The sequence below is a fragment of the Silurus aristotelis genome (genome assembly GCF_946808225.1).
Source record: "Silurus aristotelis genome assembly, chromosome: 20".
Classification (NCBI taxonomy): domain Eukaryota; kingdom Metazoa; phylum Chordata; class Actinopteri; order Siluriformes; family Siluridae; genus Silurus; species Silurus aristotelis.
In genome coordinates this window covers 10,556,420-10,575,656 of record NC_139593.1, presented here as the reverse complement: position 1 = coordinate 10,575,656, position 19,237 = coordinate 10,556,420, and the positions used below count along the sequence as shown (strand labels likewise).

General features: G+C 37.8%; 1 protein-coding gene across 12 annotated transcripts in view; it reads left to right on the top strand.

Annotated features, from left to right (window-relative positions):
- atp11a (ATPase phospholipid transporting 11A) overlaps window positions 1-19,237 on the top strand; it is a 102,210-nt gene that overhangs the window by 46,803 nt on the left and 36,170 nt on the right. For all 12 annotated transcript variants that reach the window (XR_014530514.1, XM_083523065.1, XM_083523069.1 and 9 more), the window contains exons 2-17: window positions 442-564; window positions 1,584-1,673; window positions 1,777-1,857; window positions 2,159-2,266; window positions 3,718-3,846; window positions 4,164-4,267; window positions 7,100-7,150; window positions 7,518-7,582; window positions 10,852-10,933; window positions 11,426-11,576; window positions 11,908-12,105; window positions 12,340-12,513; window positions 14,670-14,836; window positions 16,623-16,694; window positions 17,431-17,504; window positions 18,599-18,702. Coding sequence is in view for 11 of the 12 variants with exons in the window: in XM_083523065.1 (XP_083379191.1) it covers window positions 442-564; window positions 1,584-1,673; window positions 1,777-1,857; window positions 2,159-2,266; window positions 3,718-3,846; window positions 4,164-4,267; window positions 7,100-7,150; window positions 7,518-7,582; window positions 10,852-10,933; window positions 11,426-11,576; window positions 11,908-12,105; window positions 12,340-12,513; window positions 14,670-14,836; window positions 16,623-16,694; window positions 17,431-17,504; window positions 18,599-18,702 (1,773 nt within the window). In the remaining variant the exon portion in view is untranslated. The remainder of the gene's footprint in view (window positions 1-441; window positions 565-1,583; window positions 1,674-1,776; window positions 1,858-2,158; window positions 2,267-3,717; window positions 3,847-4,163; window positions 4,268-7,099; window positions 7,151-7,517; window positions 7,583-10,851; window positions 10,934-11,425; window positions 11,577-11,907; window positions 12,106-12,339; window positions 12,514-14,669; window positions 14,837-16,622; window positions 16,695-17,430; window positions 17,505-18,598; window positions 18,703-19,237) is intronic.

Genomic DNA, 19,237 nt, shown 5'->3' with positions numbered 1-19,237 from the left:
TAAAAAGAGCACTTCAGAAGCAGTATGATTTAAATATAGCTTTTTAATATAATTAAGCACTTTGTTGGTAATTTGATAACCTCGGGCTTTTTTAGACAGAAATGTTATCCAGTCTTTAATTGGTTAAATTCTATTTTGTAGAAGTGCAGCTGTGTAGGTCAGAGCTTTTATTCCCCATAAGAGCTTTAAGAGAGTCGCTCTCAGACTGGGGAAGAAGGGAAGAAGGGAAGAAGATGAATGGAAGAAAGATCCTCTTAGCTACTAAGTAAATGAATAACCCTCTCTCTTTCTCTCTCTCTCTCTCTCTCTCTCTCTCTCTCTCTCTCTCTCTCTCTCTCTCTCTCTCTCTCTCTCTCTCTCTCTTTTTTTTTCTTTCTCTCTCTTTCTTTCTCACTTTCTCACTCTTTCTCTTTCTTTCCCTTTCTCCATTTCTGTGTACAGTGTGCAGGGGAGGAGAACTGGGTGGACAGCAGAACAGTGTATATTGGACAGAAAGTGCCACCCCCTGGCACTGAGGCCTACATCCCTCAGAGGTTCCCTGACAACAGAATTGTCTCCTCCAAGGTCTGACACAATATTAATCATTTGAACCTTTAACAAGATTGGCATAAGAATAGTCTGTTCTGTTCACAGATTAAATTTAATCATTCTATACTGAACACTGTATCAGTTTAAAGTATTTAAAAATCCTATCAGATAGATCCTGATGGGGTTTTTATTATTGTTGAAAATGAACTTGAGGTTTTCAATTTTTTTTTTTTTTTTATACTAAGATTGTATTTTTTGTGTGTGTGTGTGTGTGTGTGTGTGTGTGTGTGTGTGTGTGTGTGTGTGTGTGTGTGTGTGTGTGTGTGTGTGTGTGTGTGTAAACTTTGTGTAAATATAAGACTGCAGTTTAAAGGGTAAGTGGTGTAATGTGGGGACCAAAGTAGCGGGGTGGGTAAAATGGGAATGATGTATAAAATTTTGGTGGAGAGGTCATTTAAAATGTGGAAAAATTGAAAAATAAACTAAAAAACTAGTGTAATCTAGATAATCCATGTATATTGGGTATGTATATGCTAAAATAGTAGAAAGGGAAATGTAAAAGGGGGGATTCCAAAAAGTTTGTGCTAAATGTGCTAAAGGGTGATGTGTGGTAAATATTGAAAGTGGTAAAGGGTATAATATATATATATATATATATATATATATATATATATATATATATATATATATATATATATATATATATGGGTTAAAAAAAAGGGACAAGTTGTGTAAAAGTGGTAATACGTTTGTGTTGTGGTATTGTAATTAGAGGTAAAAGGCATATTTGTTAATAACGGTGTGAAGAAAAGGGAAAAATGTATGTAAATCAAGGTTAAAACAAATTACAGCAAAGTAGTATATTAAAATTTGTGGGAAAAGTTAAGGGCAAAATAATATTAATTGGATACGTAATATAAATGAAGGTTACATTTGTGTAAAATGCGTAAAAATGTAATGTTGAATGAAGTCTGCATTTGTCAAAAGAAATTTCAAGCATATTTCCCTGTATTTCCTTTAGGTTGCTTTACTGTGTTTAATCTGTCTTCCTATAGTACACCTTTTGGAACTTTATTCCGAAGAACTTATTTGAACAGTTTAGAAGAATCGCAAATTTCTACTTTCTCATCATCTTTCTGGTGCAGGTGAGTCTTAGTGAAACTGAGTCTTTTTGATAGCAGTGTCCTGTTTCACAGGTAGACTGAAAGCAATTGTCTCTTTGTCCTTTCTCTTTATCGCTGTCTGCAGTTAATCATCGACACTCCCACTAGTCCCATCACCAGTGGTTTACCACTTTTCTTTGTCATCACTGTAACTGCCATTAAACAGGTAAGCAAGTGAAATATTATTTATTTTAGATTGTATGTATAAGTTTTCTAGGCCCTTTGGCAGCAGATCTAAGTAATCTTATAAGTTATACAAGTTTTGTAACAACATATATTGTTAAATGTTCTTCAAGCATCATGATATCTATAGTATTTTATAACTTTTCTCAGAAAGCAGAGTTAAATAATAAAACCTATTGTTAGTTCGCCTGTAACTATTGTACACGTCTCTCTATGCATTCCAAAATTGTAATAATTGCATGCTTTTGTTATATTTTTTCCTCTCTCCATCCTTCCCCATGCAGGGCTACGAGGACTGGCTCAGACACAAGGCAGACAATGCCATCAACCAGTGTCCTGTTCAAGTCGTCCAAAAAGGCAAAGTGGTGTGCAAGCAGAGTCGCAAGCTCCAGGTGTGTTACCCAGAAGAAAGCGTGCACATTTTTACTTTTTTACAAAGGGCATTGACCTGTGCCACTGACATGCCCTCTTTATAGTCCTGTTTATAAAGGAAGTCATGATGTTCAGTACCGAAGCTTAGTGTGACAACTGATGCGGGCAAAAACTAGCCGCTTTTCTATGTTGTAATGCAATTCAGCTGACAGCATTGTCCCAGTTAGTGTTTGGCAGCAGAGGGTTGGCAGGATGACAGACTGAAAAGTGGTGTGCTCCCACATTTGAGGTGAAGGTACTGTAGTGTTATTTTTGGGAGCTTGCTATGCCACTTATTGAAGGTCTGCTTTTGGAGAGGAAACTTTCGAAAGCTTGTGCCATACCTAGAAATGTGACAAGAGGTATTTGAGCTTTAAATAATTCTTCTGTCGATTGTGGAAGGTGTTTGGAGTCGTTTTTCTCAGTACAATTCTTGGCGTTTGCTTCAAAGAATTAAAGGACTACTACTGTGTTTCATCTCTGTGTGACATTGTATTTCTGTGCAATGAAAGTCTGATGCAGCGGTTGAATTCAGTTAATAAAAACTAAGTGGAATAATACAGAAATTTTTGCATTCATAACATATTTGAACGGTTTAATATAAATTTTAGCAAACGTTTTAGAAAAGCATTTAACTGACAGAATTCAACAGTCATACATTATAGAGCTTTTTTGTTCTCCCTCAGTACAAAGAAACATGCACATTTTTGTTTGTGGGAATTACAAATTCACTACAGAACAGCGAATAGAGATTAGGTTGAAAAATACTGCCGTTTTCCTGTAGCACGTGTTTGACTATAATACAGATTACATTTGTTTTAAATTCCACATGAATGAACGAGGAAAATGCATCATACAGCACTTATATTTCTAGTCTGAAATCTGCAGGTTGAAACCAAAAACAGATAAAACTCAAGGAAGCAATTTACACGCAGTTTGTCGTTCATCCTCGTAAACCAGTCATCATCTGCAATCTATTACGTAACATGCAATCTCTGCCGGTGCCAAAAGCCCCTTGGATCGGCCCGTCAGCAGAATGATAGATTTATGTTTGTGTATGTATTTGTTTGTTCCGAAATGATGTATTTAGGACGTTAAATTACAGTGTTTAAACATCCATTGTCCATGTCATTCTCATTACAGCCGGCATTGGCTGCGTTCCAGAGTGAAGCTCTGTGTGAATAAGGACTGTGTTGGGCAGCACATTTTCGATGAGAGCGTGATAATGACATCATTGCTTTGTGTAGCGAGAACAACGAGTTATTGTTTCTTCATAATATGACTGTGGAGATGTGGTCGTGTGGATGTGTACATTAGAACATGGATTTATTTTTCGAACACGTTGCACCTGTATAACACTTGGTTTTTTTAATCCGTAATGCAGACTGCTGCGGGAACGGTGTTGACAACAGTGTCTGTTTGTGCACGGCAGGTGGGTGATGTGGTGCTGGTAAAGGAGGACGAGACGTTCCCTTGTGACCTGATCCTGCTTTCCACCAGTCGAGACGATGGCACGTGTTTTGTCACTACGGCCAGCTTGGACGGCGAATCCAGTCACAAGGTGATTAAGGCACAATGCAGTGTGTTACATTACTCGCAAAAGATCTAAGAGGAGGCGTGAAAAGCGACTCACTGCTGAGTCTGCAGGAAAATTTCATTTATTGTTGATTAGTTCTTTTTTGTCTCGTAGGTGTAGTTGTAGTTGAACTGAGCTGTAATTTGAGCTGTGTATTTTTTAGTTCATTACAGAGAACGTGTGTGTGTGTGTGTGTGTGTGTGTGTGTGTGTGTGTGTGTGTGTGTGTGTGTGTGTGTGTGTGTGTCTTGGCATGCTGACTGCTCACTGTTGCTCTGCTTGTGCTCTTCTCCCCACACAAAGACCTATTATGCAGTTCAGGACACCAAGGCCTTTAATACAGAGAAGGAGGTGGACCAACTGCAGGCCACTATAGAATGTGAACAACCCCAACCAGACCTCTACAAGTGAGTCATAACCCCTGCAAATACACAACTGAACCCTCAGCAACTGAAATGTCAAACATGTATGGTGCTAAGACAAACTATTTTTTTTAATATATCCAAGCCATTGTGCATGAGCTGATATTTAATGCGGGAGCAGCTGAGAGATAAATGCAGACAGAATGAATATGGTCATGTGCTCTAACATAGTAATAATACACCTTGGTTCTTACTAGTAACCTACGTACTATTAATCAATCAGAGTAAAAAAAATAAATAATTTTTCCTGCTTCTAGCGCATCAACTTTAAGGACAAAATGTTCACTTGCTGCCAAATATACAGTGAGGAAAATAAGTATTTGAACACCCTGCTATTTTGCAAGTTCTCCCACTTAGAAATCATGGAGGGGTCTGAAATTGTCATCGTAGGTGCATGTCCACTGTGAGAGACATAATCTAAAAAAAAAAATCCAGAAATCACAATATATGATTTTTTAACAATTTATTTGTATGATACAGCTGCAAATAAGTATTTGAACACCTGAGAAAGTCAATGTTAATATTTGGTACAGGAGCCTTTGTTTGCAATTACAGAGGTCAAATGTTTCCTGTAGTTTTTCACCAGGTTTGCACACACTGCAGGGGGGATTTTGGCCCACTCCTCCACACAGATCTTCTCTAGATCAGTCAGGTTTCTGGCCTGTCGCTGAGAAACACGGAGTTTGAGCTCCCTCCAAAGATTCTCTATTGGGTTTAGGTCTGGAGACTGGCTAGGCCATGCCAGAACCTTGATATGCTTCTTACAGAGCCACTCCTTGGTTATCCTGGCTGTGTGCTTCGGGTCATTGTCATGTTGGAAGACCCAGCCTCGACCCATCTTCAATGCTCTAACTGAGGGAAGGAGGTTGTTCCCCAAAATCTCGCAATACATGGCCCCGGTCATCCTCTCCTTAATACAGTGCAGTCACCCTGTCCCATGTGCAGAAAAACACCCCCAAAGCATGATGCTACCACCCCTATGCTTCACAGTAGGGATGGTGTTCTTGGGATGGTACTCATCATTCTTCTTCCTCCAAACACGTTTAGTGGAATTATGACCCAAAAGTTCTATTTTGGTCTCATCTGACCACATGACTTTCTCCCATGACTCCTCTGGATCATCCAAATGGTCATTGGCAAACTTAAGACGTGCCTGGACATGTGCTGGTTTAAGCAGGGGAACCTTCCGTGCCATGCATGATTTCAAACCATGACGTCTAAGTGTATTACCAACAGTAACCTTGGAAACGGTGGTCCCAGCTCTTTTCAGGTCATTGACCAGCTCCTCCCGTGTAGTTCTGGGCTGATTTCTCACCTTCCTTAGAATCTATGAGACCCCATGAGGTGAGTTCTTGCATGGAGCCCCAGTCTGAGGAAGATTGACAGTCATGTTTAGCTTCTTCTATTTTCTAATGATTGCTCCAACAGTGGACCTTTTTTCACCAAGCTGCTTGGCAATTTCCCCGTAGCCCTTTCCAGCCTTGTGGAGGTGTACAATTTTGTCTCTAGTGTCTTTGGACAGCTCTTTGGTCTTGGCCATGTTAGTAGTTGGATTCTTACCGATTGTATGGGATGGACAGGTGTCTTTATGCAGCCAACGACCTCAAACAGGTGCATCTAATTTAGGATAATAAATGTAGTGGAGGTGGACATTTTAAAGGCAGACTAACAGGTCTTTGAGGGTCAGAATTCTAGCTGATCGACAGGTGTTCAAATACTTATTTGCAGCTGTATCATACAAATAAATAGTTTAAAAATCATATATTGTGATTTCTGGATTTTTTTTTTTAGATTATGTCTCTCACAGTGGACATGCACCTACGATGACAATTTCAGACCCCTCCATGATTTCTAAGTGGGAGAACTTGCAAAATAGCAGGGTGTTCAAATACTTATTTTCCTCACTGTACCTCACCCACTAACAGGTGCCATGATGAAAAGATAATCACTGTCATTCATGCTCATAATGTTCTAATGTCATAATGTTATACCTGATTGGTGTATATTTAGATGTTAAATTTATATTTGGGTGTGTTTGATTCATTGCATCAAATAGTGCGACTGCTTAGGCTAAATGATATACAGAAGTAAGCTCTAGTTCTAGTCTTTCTCAAACATCAGCTTTCAGAGACTCACTTGGCTATGCATACACTACTTAGGTACCTCTAGGTTTGTTCTTTATTTCATTAGCTGGTTGAGTTTGATTTAGCTACTTTTGGATCAAGTAGGGCTACTACAGTATGAAGAAAAGCAGGGACTGTTCCACTTTGCAAAACACAGCTTCCTTTACAGCTGTAAGTCGAGTAGATTTTTGCACCTGAAATGTATAGCAGCTGATCGTAAAGATCCATATACTGGGTAAGAGCAGTTATTTTTTATTCAACAAGCAACATTTCTTTTGCCAAGCCAGTGCCTTTACTGCTTGTAATGAACTAGTCGTGTCGGGTTTTATGTCCGAGATGTTTTATGAGCTTACTTGTATCTTCGGGAAAGGTGCTTAAGTTCTTCCTCTTGACATTTTCGCAAAGCAAGGCTTGCAGTCTGCTCTGCATTGATTGCCATCATGACATCAATCCAGACTGCTGACATTTTCGATCGATTACCACAACATAACATAGTACACATAGTTTTCACTTACGTAAAACATTACAGTAATAACACACCTCTCATAGTGCAAAGCCTGACATGATCCACACCTCATACTGGTATCAGAGCTTTGTTTTTATTCATAGTTAACAAGCGTGCTATCAGACCAATAGTGAGACCGGTATCAGTATTGACTTCATACATTGTGCCTCTCTCTCTCTTGCTGTCCAGATTTGTGGGACGCATCAATATTTATTTGGACCGAGATGAGCCCATTGCAAGGTAAATCCATACACAGGAAGCTGACCCCTAATTAAAGGAGTGTGTGTGTGTGTGTGTGTGTGTGTGTGTGTGTGTGTGTGTGTGTGTGTGTGTGTGTGTGTGTGCGTGCGCATGCGTGTGTGTGCGCGTGTGTACAAGAAAGATTGAATGTGCAATATAGAATTTTGCAGAAACATTTTATAGCGTTCACGGAGCACATCTCTATTGGAGTAAAGCCTAAAGTTAACATATCACTGAGCCAGCACTTTGCCATCTGCTTTGAGAGATGCAATCTATTTCACTATATTCTCTCACCTTTTTAAAATTCAGGCCAAGCGCTTGTGCTGTGCGATGCTTCTACTGTACTGAATTTAATCTCTGCTTTTAGACCTCTTGGCTCGGAAAACCTGCTTCTCCGAGGGGCCACGTTGAAAAACACAGAGTTCATATACGGTAATAAAAATCACTACATCTTATTTAATCTCTCGGGAATAAAAGGTACTTAAGTAAACCAGCGTGGAAAATGTTGAGCTGATACTCTATTGGAATGGTGCACTTGATGGTAGATGTTTTCTACCATATTAAAGATTATTTTCCTCACATTGAAGGATTTTATTCCTCATATCCCACAGCAGTTTGCCAACGATCCGAGTAATGTTGTGGAATGTCTGTGCGACGAGTCTGTTCCCATCATTCCCTATAAAATGTCAGGCTTGTTACCTTGAACGTGTTAAGCACTCTGTCATGAGCACTTACCTGTGGCTGAAAACTTACTGCTACAAAGCACTGGATATTAGAGACTCGCTCCATACTTAATATTTAATTCATTTCAATTTTGTTCATTTTTATTTGTATAGATCTTTTAACAATTGTCTCAAAGCAGCTTTACACGGATAAAGCGGTAATAAAAGATGTATTAGTTTGTTCTTTATAACTGTGTGTTTATGCCTAATGAGTGAGCCAGTGGTGACTGTGGAAAGAAAAAACTACCTGAGATGGTATGAGGAAGAAACCTTGAGAGGAACCAGATCCAAAAGGAAACCCCTCCTTATCTGTGTGGCTTCAAATATCCCAGTTTACCAAAACACTCTATAATTATGATCCCTCCAGATCTGCTCCTTTACCCAAGAAAAACCACCTGACAAAAAGCTTGACGAAAATAAAGTTTTTTTCAACCTCGACTCGACACTGAGATGGTGTCTTAGTCCTGAACGCTATTTGGAAGGCTGGTCTATAACTGTGGGGATATTGAAATAGACATATATATTTTTTATTTAATGATTATTATAAGCCTTAGATCATATTGTTGTTACCATCGAAACAACAGGGTATTTGAACAATGCATTATTGTTAGAGCTGTTTCAGAAAATGAATGAACCAAAATCCACTGTTACACACCACCGTGATTAAAGAATTCGAAAAGGTAAAAGCGGTTTAGATGCACACTAGATTTAATTACACACAAATATATTGTATATCTCCTGTGGCTAACATTGGTACATTTTTCTCTGAAAGTCTTTGCCAGTGCTGTGTAGTTTTAAAGACATTTGTTTTTGCTCAAAGTGTGTTATGAGAATGAAATAGTCTAGCCACAGCAGAAATCTCAGTCAGGCGAAGAAGAAAGGTGTAGAGGGTGAGAAAGCCAGTACAAAAGGGCAAATTCTGAGTAAGAATAAGAAGCACTCAGGAGAGTAAAAAGGATAAAGCAAGAGAGTGTGATTTGGCTCGTTAGACTGTTCTCCTGCTCCATTCCCACTGTAATTACATGACTTTTTGAAGGAACTGAAAAGTCTGAATTAAGACTTTAATTGGTCTTAATTTAGAAATATTAGGTCTTTGTGGAAAAAATAAAAATTTTTTATTTAATTAATTTCAATGAAAAAGGGTCATTAAATGGTAATAATATTATAATATAATATAATTTTTATTATCCAGGTGCTGTTGATCTGGTATTTTCACACACTGTACAATGATATCTATGTATCTATGTTCTATGCAAACTAGCTACACATAAGATTTATTTATTTATTTATATAATATGGTTTGGAATGTGTGGCGATTTCTGTGTGACATATACAATATAAAAGAGGACTTTTAAAACTGATGTATTCATGAAGAATTTATTTTGAATGCAGTATAGATTTTCATCCACGAACAATCTGGTATAAATGATTTCAATAAAATCCTCAGGATATATTCACTACATTTGAGATCCAGCTTTTTTTGTGTTACTGTATGAACTACTTGGTGAACTAGCTGTAATGTGCTCTGACAGAATATTGTTGTTTTAATATTGAAGTAAATCTAGTCTAATCTAATTTAGGGTTAACCCTAAATCTTCTCTCCCCTAACCCTAAAATAGTCTAATTAGAAATTATGTTTAGCCAGATAAAGTCTTATCTTGAGGATTTAACAGCAAGTCTGAGGGAAAAGTTCAAATTCCTGACTTTTGTCTCATTTACACAATCACTAATGCTTTACATTGCCTGTTGAAGGACTCGACAGCTAGGCCTAACCTTGAGGGTTAAGATTATTGGCTTTACTGAAACCTAAGACTATTCTTGTCCTTTTTTTTTTTTTTTTACTTTCTAGCTAACCACTTATATCATGCATTAGATGTTAACTAGAGTTTGACATTGTTTTGTCATTTTTATTTTTATGGATTTCATGTAACATTAGGACATAATAAATAATAATTGTAAACATAAAGCAGAAGTAGGAAGAAATGTACTGTACAATAGGATCATTATCTCCTTCTTTTATGCTGAAATAGGTTACAGGTAATCATACATTGAGATATATGGAAATACAATATATATAACAAATGTATTGGGACACCCGGTTTTTGGAGACAAATGTGCTTCTTCCCAAAACTGTTAAAGTTTAAGGCATACCATTGTATGGGATCTCTTTGGGTAAAGCAGCAGTAATTTTTCCCCTTAAATTAGGAGACTCAAACCTATTCCCCTGTGACAATCCCTCTGTTCACAAAGCTGGCTTTGGAAAAAATATTGTTTACATGGGCTGGAGTGAAAGATGCGCTGAAGTAAAAAACATGTTTGTTCGGAAATTTTCCGGTAAAAGACTTTCGGCTCATCGGTCTGTTTAGTCTCTGCCTAATATTTAACCAAACAGGCATTTTATTTCAAATTGTTTTAAAAAAATGTAAACAGTTTTTTTTAAAACAACAAATGTTAATAATAATTATAATCTGTCTTAATACAAAACGAACACCCCCCCCCTACTGAAATTTAACCACACCATGACGTTAAAACCGAGGTACGTACCGAATCGTGATAATCAGTACCTAACTTAACTATTGCCTTAATGAGTACAAATCTCTACAAACACACTCACATTAACATTTAGAGGAGCATTTTCCCAGAAGATTTTCCGTGGTTTAGAGGTTGTTATAACGGGGACGATGGGGACGAAATGTTATATTAAGAAAGCACATAAAATCTTCCAGTCAGGTGTCCACAAACATTTCTCACATAGTGTATATCAAAAACTGTACAAAATGCTTGAGGTGGGTTTGGGGAAAATGGGGGGGCACATACAGGGGGTAGACTTTTGGGCAGAAATGTATATAAGATGTATATTATTTTATTTGGGTGTAAGCACAGGATCTCCCACCAAAAAAAAACAAACACTACCTTATTACAGTGTCACTCTGGATTTCACAACATGTTTTATTTATTTATTTATTTATTTTTATTCAGCCGTGGCAATCTACACTGGCATGGAGACCAAAATGGCCCTGAACTACCAGTCCAAATCCCAGAAACGTTCTGCTGTAGAAAAGTGAGATTTCATTATTTATTCTTCTTAATGTAGTTTAATTCCTATTAGTGTTTTCTGAGTAAACCATGCTTGACTGTGGTTTCTAATGCATGTTTTACCTTGTTAGGTAAGCACCGCAGATTGCCTACATAATGATTTGTAATTACTCATGCGGAGACATGCAATATCCAGTTTCACTCAGAAGTATATAGACGGCAGTTAAAAGTCTTTAAAATCGGATGGGACATCATTTGGGGACACTGAGATCTTTTTTTTTGTACGTGCTATCCGTTCCTGATTTCCTTAATAGCTCCAAAGATAACTGTTGTGATCTAATGAAAGTTCAAATCATCTGAGGTTGTACAGCAGGAGATTTATTAAAACTTAGTTAACAGTCTTTAAATCTGTATACAAGCACAAAGGGCTGTTTTTTTCCCCCTCTATTATCTTGCCTTTTACAATAAATCAGAGGAGCTCTCGGGTAATGGCTCATCAATTTTTCTGTGCTTGCAGGTCTATGAATGCGTACCTGGTTGTTTATCTCTGCATCTTGATCAGCAAAGCTCTAATTAACACTCTCCTCAAGTACGTGTGGCAGGCCGACCTGAACCGAGATGAGCCCTGGTACAACCAAAAAACCGAAACCGAGCGCCAACGTCATGTAGTATGTCCAATACAATAGAAATCAATTTGCTGTACTTTTAGGCAGTGTTTTATAATGTGAGGGATTAAAAATCCTCTGATTAAAAAATAATACAAATAAAATATTCTACTTCTCTGTTTATGTAATAGTACAACAGTACTTGCTTTTGAATGTACTTCAGCATCAGAATGACTTATCTGTAAGGATTTAAGTGCTAGCTAGCTAAATTGCTAGCTTTGTGTGTGTTTTTTTATTGTGAAGCACAACGTGTGCAAAAAGACGTTTCATTGATCAGGATATATATATATATATATATATATATATATATATATATTTTTTGTTCTCTCTTCAGTTAATACGAGCGTTCACAGACTTTTTGGCTTTCATGGTCCTCTTTAACTACATCATCCCGGTGTCCATGTATGTGACTGTGGAGATGCAGAAGTTCCTGGGCTCTTATTTTATCACGTGGGACGACGAGATGTTCGACGAAGAGCTGGGGGAGGGTGCGCTCGTCAACACGTCCGATCTTAACGAGGAACTCGGGCAGGTTAGAGTTGAGATAGTAGAAAGTATTTCAGTTCCAAATTTATTGCATTTTTGTTTTAAATAATACGAATAATAATCGATGAATGTAAATATTGTATTTCTTTTTATAAATAAATCTAGATTCTTTTATTGATCATTTCATATAAATCAAATAAATGTGTACTATCAAATTTTATTTTATTTATTTGTACAAACTTTGCAGATGAACCCTCTCATTTGTATACGTTTTTCTCAGGTGGAGTACGTCTTTACTGATAAGACAGGAACTCTGACAGAAAACAACATGGAGTTTATCGAGTGCTGCGTAGACGGTCACGTGTACGTCCCGCACGCCGTCTGTAATGGCCAGATCATGTCCGGAGCCGACAGCATCGACATGATCGACTCCTCCCCCTGCGCAGAGAGAAAGGTGAGCCTACAACCTAAGACTAGAAACGGGAAACATCTCACGCTTTTGAGGTTTGATTAGTTCAGGTAGTGTTATTTTCCAGTCTATATAAATCAGGCATGACATAGTATTTATTTATTTATTTAGAAATCTTGATGCAAACCCCCCCCCTAAATCTTTTTAAAAGGTTATAGTTCATATGTTGTTTTTTTTTTTTATTGCCTATTTCATACATTGACAGCTTAGGTGGGAGAAATAATGATGTCTCGCAGAAAATGTCGTGGTTCCTTTGTAATATATTTTAAATAAATGAAAATTTAAGCACATGACATTTTTCCTTTCCGAATCTTTTACATCCTACACAGAAGGAAAATAAAATCCACCTTTTATGACTTCCCAACTGGTCACGTTACGACACAATCCATTAAAGTTCTGAATCCTCCAAATTTCAGCAGTCTGTTTAAAAATAACGTGTTTGTTTTTTTTTGTGTGTTAAGATTTCAGCTCCCTTCTCCGTCTCGTTTAGAGGAACAGAAATAAATTGGCGCTCTCTACCACTCTAATTCCCGAGACGATGATTAACGAACTCGAGTGACGCATGACAAATGAATGTGTCTGATTAAGAAAATGGCCTATTGAAGAGCGCATTAATTACATCTTCTCCTTTCCTGTGCGGTTATACTTTTAAATGTAATTTCTCGCACCATCGTTACGTCTTTCAGCAGAACATAATTTTGACAGACTCGTCTGTTATGTCGCGCTCGGGTTTACACGCAGGGCATGCGTTTGGTAGTTTTAGCTAGGTATTGTCGCCTTTTGTTTTTCGAAGATGCATAATCTTGCTTAAACACTTTTATTTATTTCGCCACTGACAGCCTGTGTCCTAGCAATCGTGCATCATTAGGGCAAAGTATTGTTTACCAGAGAAAAATTCAGGCTCAGAAGATAGGGGGCGGGGCCATGGTGTCCTACACACTCTTTGTAATTAGACCCTACGTCGAGATGGTAATCTATTTTGGCTAAAACTGTTGGCACAGAGTTTAGGTAATGGAGGTAGAGAAAATGGATGACATTAGGAGGGAGCTAGTGGGTGGTATTGTTTATTTTCCATGTTTAAATGCATAAGATTTATCAGTCCTGCGAACAAAACCACTAATTCTACCTGTCGTGATTACACATGCCAGCCGTTTTGTTAGGAATTTTCGAATCATCCGGCATCCATGCAATGTATAAAATTTCAAACGGATATGGGTCAAGCGCTTCAGCTATCAGAAATTGAAATGGTGGGGGGATGTTTGAAGATCTTTGCATGAATAACTTTAAACTGTGATTTTGCATAGAAAATTGCGGTGTGATAATTCAGGTATACTAATATTTAAAAATGTGGTGTTTGTGTGTTACTACATATGAAGCTGGTTTTTAAAAGTCTTAATGCAAAAGAATTAGAAAAGAATAGGATGATAGACAACGTAAAAACACAGATTTTATCTGATTAAGCACAGCAATGCACGTTTATTACAGTACACCCTTTCCTATTATGGGCTAGTTTTATAAAGGTGTATTTGGTACACTTTCCAATGTAAAATTCATAAGCCATTCAGAGAGGTTGCAGTTTCCCAGGCTGCCAGGAACATACTGTTTAAACATGTTCTCTTTATAAGAAAGACCTTGTGCCAAATCTCATTTCTTCTTTGTGTAAATACATACAACTGTAGTGGTTGCAGGAAAATAAAGTTTCTTGTTGAAGTACGTAGTTAATTTGCTATCTTTAAACATGGAACCAGACAATCAGGGGTTAAAATATGAGTGCTGTCTGTGGCTTCTCCGGAGTCCATGGTTGGATCTTGAGCTCAGTTTCCTGTGAAAGTGATGTTTTTCACGTTCACTCTGTGTGTGTCTGAATGGGTTTATAAATAGGTTTATAAATCTGTGCCACTATATAAATGCATGTGTTGCTAGATCTCATGAACTCATGGTTCTTCACAAGAATCTCTATGTTGGTCTGACCTCAAGCATGCGGTTAGTCAACATAAAAACCTTTACAGGCTTCATATATGTTTAGCTCAGCCCACATTATTTCAGAAAGTTCTGGAAATATTTGCTTATTTTGTTCATATTGTGGAAGTGCATCAAGATCGAAATTTCTCAGCTCATGTGTATAATTATTTTGATTTCAGGAGCATGAGGAGCTGTTTTTCCGGGCGTTATGCTTGTGTCACACAGTGCAGGTGAAGGAGGAAGAGACGGTGGATGGCATTAAAAGGGGAATCCACCAAGGAAAATCTTCATCCTTCTACATCTCCTCCTCTCCTGATGAGGTGGCACTGGTGGAGGGCATGAAGAGGTGAGAGAACACACACACACAATCTGATGGAAAACGAAAATACAAACACAAGACGTTATAACACAGGATTTAACACTCACGCCACTTTTATCTCCATTACGTAAGAAATGACTGTGCTATAGCATTCAGACCTGCAGAGTACACTGATCCTCCTGAGGCCCTGAGATTAACTATCCACTTCATTCTTACCCTGCGCTCATACTAACAGGCAGCAAAGTGGGACGCAGCTGTTCACTTACTGTATAACTAACACAAAGCTGGGACTCCAGTGTCAGTGAAGAGCAACATATAAATAGTGATTTTCTCTAATTTATGTAGTTGAGTCATGTTATAATAAAGAAGTGATTGGTCATGGACACCCAGTTCTGTTTAATTCATTTTTATTTCATACACTTCATTTGGGTTCCAACTCCTTTATTAACCTGACAAGGTTGCGTTTATATTGTCAAAGCTATACTAATAATGCTGCTGCTGATAATAATAATAATAATAATAATAATACTGCTGCTGATACTAATAATACTACTGTAATCATGCTGTTGCTGATACTAATAATACTGATACTAATAATATTAATAATGCTGCTGATAATAATAATAATAATAATACTGCTGCTGATCCTAATAATCCTAATAATTCTGCTGATAATACTACTAATAATACTAATAATACTGCTGATAATACAGTGGAACCTCGGAGCTCACGGCCTCAGCGCTCGGGACCTCGCATGCTCGCGACTTTCATTCCGACCGGCCAGAGGTGGGAAGTAACGGAGTACAAATACTTCGTTACTGTACTTAAGTAGATTTTCAGGTATCAGTACTTTACTCCACTATTTATTTTATTTATAACTTTTTACTTTTACTCATTACATTTTTACACAAATATCTGTACTTTTTACTTCTTATATATATTTGGCTGTCAAAATTAAAATTATTGTAAACAGCACTAAATGTTATTAACGCGCCATCAATTCAGCATTTCTGTTTTTACCATTTTTATAAAAAATGTAAATACATAAATAAATTTCTAAATATAAAAGAGGCGAAATTAAAACCTTCGGGGAAAAAATACATTTATCTACGACGTCCTTTCTTTACTTAGATGTAAAATAAATGATTAAACTCCAGATAAAAATATTTTTAATCAGTAAACTTTTGTTTTATTTATGCGCCAAGTCTCAAATCAAACAGAAAATCCGGCATGTTTTACACAATTAACCCTCTAGGTGGCGTTTTGTGGGTTTTTCCCTCATAATGGCGACACAAACAACTTTTTACTTAAGTATGTCAGATCCAAGACTTCTTTACTTTCACTTGAGTAAAAAAGTTTAATCAGTACTTCAACTTTTACCCGAGTATTTTAAAAGATGAGTATCTGTACTTCTACTTAAGTAAAGGATGTGTGTACTTTTGCCACCTCTGCGACCGGCGACTCTCATTCAGATCGGCTCGTGAGCAACCGCGAGCTGCTCAAAACGCTAGTTTTAACATTTCTAATCAAGGTTTACTGGAAACTCCGAGGTTCCACTGTACTACGTACTACTACTAATAATACTGCAACTGATGATACTACTACTTATAATAATAATACTGTAACTGATACTACTACTACTAATAATAATACTATTAGAAATAACATAAATTATGTTAATAATACAAATACTGCATGCCTACGTGCAATGTACAGTATACTGTTTGTCATGTTGTAACACACTTCACACACCTGCACACTAAACCTGGGTCACTGGTCACTTCTCAACGTCCTATTTTCATATTACTGTCAGGCTGGGCTTCACCTACCTGCGGCTGAAGGACAACCACATGGAGATCCTCAACAGGGAGGAAGAGATCGAGAGGCAAGTTTCCCCGAAATAACACATTAAACTAATACTTAATACGATTCGACAGCTACTGTCACAAATACACTGGTGTGTTATTATCACTGCTGTTTGTGTAATAGTGTGATGTAGTGTTCCCTGTGTTCTGACTTGATGCGCAGACTTTAATGATGAAGTTGTCTAGACATACAGCTGCACCGTAGGTTAATTGGGAGGTGTGTAGGAACAGGTGTGCGTGTGCGTGCATGTTATGTGTAAGCCATGCAGACATAATGTGTGTGACCTTCGTTTCTTCCCTGGAGGACAAAGTGCATGTCTGAAACGGCTGTAATTAGTTCAGCAACATGATGCCATACAGAGAAGTGCGCAGGGGGATGCGCACACACACAACACACAAACACATACATTTGTGTTTGAATCATAGATCACATATATCTCTAAGGGCCTAGTGTACATTACCTATTGTTCTATGTGTGTGATGCAAAGCCTACAGTGTGTGTGTCATTTCCTTGCCTCCTTTGACTTAGGGATGTATATTCACACTGAAACCGTACTGGTGTGGTGACCATTTGCTCACGTGTGTGTCTGTGTGTGTGTCTGTGTCTGTGTGTGTGTCTGTGTGTGTGTCTGTGTGTGTGTCTGTGTGTGTGTCTGTGTGTGTGTCTGTGTGTGTGTCTGTGTGTGTGTCTGTGTGTGTGTCTGTGTGTGTGTCTGTGTGTGCACGCGCGCGTGCGTGTGTGTGTCCTTTTTCCAGGTTTGAATTGATTGAGGTGTTAAACTTTGACTCTGTGAGACGGAGGATGAGTGTTATCGTCAGATCCAGCTCAGGTAAAAGCACTAAGTATTAAAAATCGCATGACTAAAACAATTGTGATAACTATATATATATAGTAATATGTACTTTAGCTAACTAAGTGCTTGTAAAACCACAGTGAAGTGCTCAGATTTAATTAATTTGTAGTAATAAATATCAGGCAGTCTTTGCTGAGCTCACCATTGAATTAAATCCTCATTGAGGACACACTATCCTGCTGCCACAGATTTGTAAGCACACAGTTATACAGGATGTCTTTTAGATGTGGATGTGTTACATTTATTTTACTTGAACTACTGTAGGAGACCCAAACCTGTTCCAGCATAGAAATGCCTCTGTGCACAAAGAGAGCTTCATGAAGATATGCTTTACATGGGTTGGAGTGGAAGATCTTGAGTGGCCTGCTATAGAGCTCTGATCTCAATCCGATCAAAAATCTTGATAGGATTGAGATGAAGTCGAATGCCCTCTGCACCCCAGGCCTCCTCACTTCACCTACATCAGTACCTGATTTTACCAATACCCTTGTGTCTGAATGAGCACAAATCTCCACAATCACACTCCAAAATCTAGTGGAACATCTTCCCAGAAAAGTTAAGGTTATTTTAATAGCAAAATTGGAATAAATATGGAATGGAATGTTTAAAGGACATATAAATCTTGTGGTCAGGTGTCCACAAAGTTCTAGCTGATCTGTTTAGGTGAGAGTGCTGGACAGACTCAACATCTTCTGTCAGTATCCACAGGTAGTTAATGTACGAAACTGTTACCTGAAGTGAAACAGACCAACATGTAGAAATCTTCCTTCCATGATTAAGAATTCCTAGTGAGCTCTGTGCTGTGTGTGTTTGTGAGTGTGTTCCCCTGCCAACACACACACAAATCGAATCAGCACATTTTACTCAACTGGGTCAGTGTGTGATAAGCATGCTAATGTGACCTACATACTCCTGATTTTACACACAACAAGCTGTAAACAAAAACAACAGAACCCGTAGATAAAATCAGTGTCAATTCAAATCACTTGTAGTTTTGTTCCCTTTAAATGTTTTCTAATTATCTAATAATCACAATTTTTTCTTTGTGTTTTTTTCTTTCTTCACCTCAGGGGACTTCTACCTGTTCTGCAAAGGTGCCGACTCATCCATTTTCCCCCGAGTCATCTCAGGGAAAGTGGACCAGGTCCGAGCTCGGGTAGAGCGTAACGCTGTGGTGAGCAAAAAATGTTCCTCATTTATCATCCCACCTGAAGTTATTTCTAGCTAGAACACGTAGTAATGCAACTGCCTTCAAGAATCTTGTGTTTCTCTGATGTTTTTTTGCTTGGTTAGGATTTTTCTTTTTTTACTGCACCTTGGCATCAGGACTATAGGAAAATAAAGCTAAACTCCTATTAGGATTTCAAATGCTAGGGACTTTTTTTTTTAAATCTAGGAATCAATGCGCTTATATATTTAGCCATTTCATAACACAGGGTTATACTGATGAGTGCATTTGTTTGTACCCTTAAAGCTCCCATTATTAGAAAAATCTTGTACACATTCCCGTTGTTTAATTATGCAATCAGCCAATCATGAGGCAGCGTGAGTATAAAATGAAACTCATGATACCAATCAAGAACTTTAGATCATGCTCAGGATTTAGAACAGGGATTCAATGTGATCTCACTGACTTTAGATGTGCAGCCAGATAGGCTGGTTTGAGTATTTCAGAAACCACATCGCTTGAGAAATGTTCATGCAACACA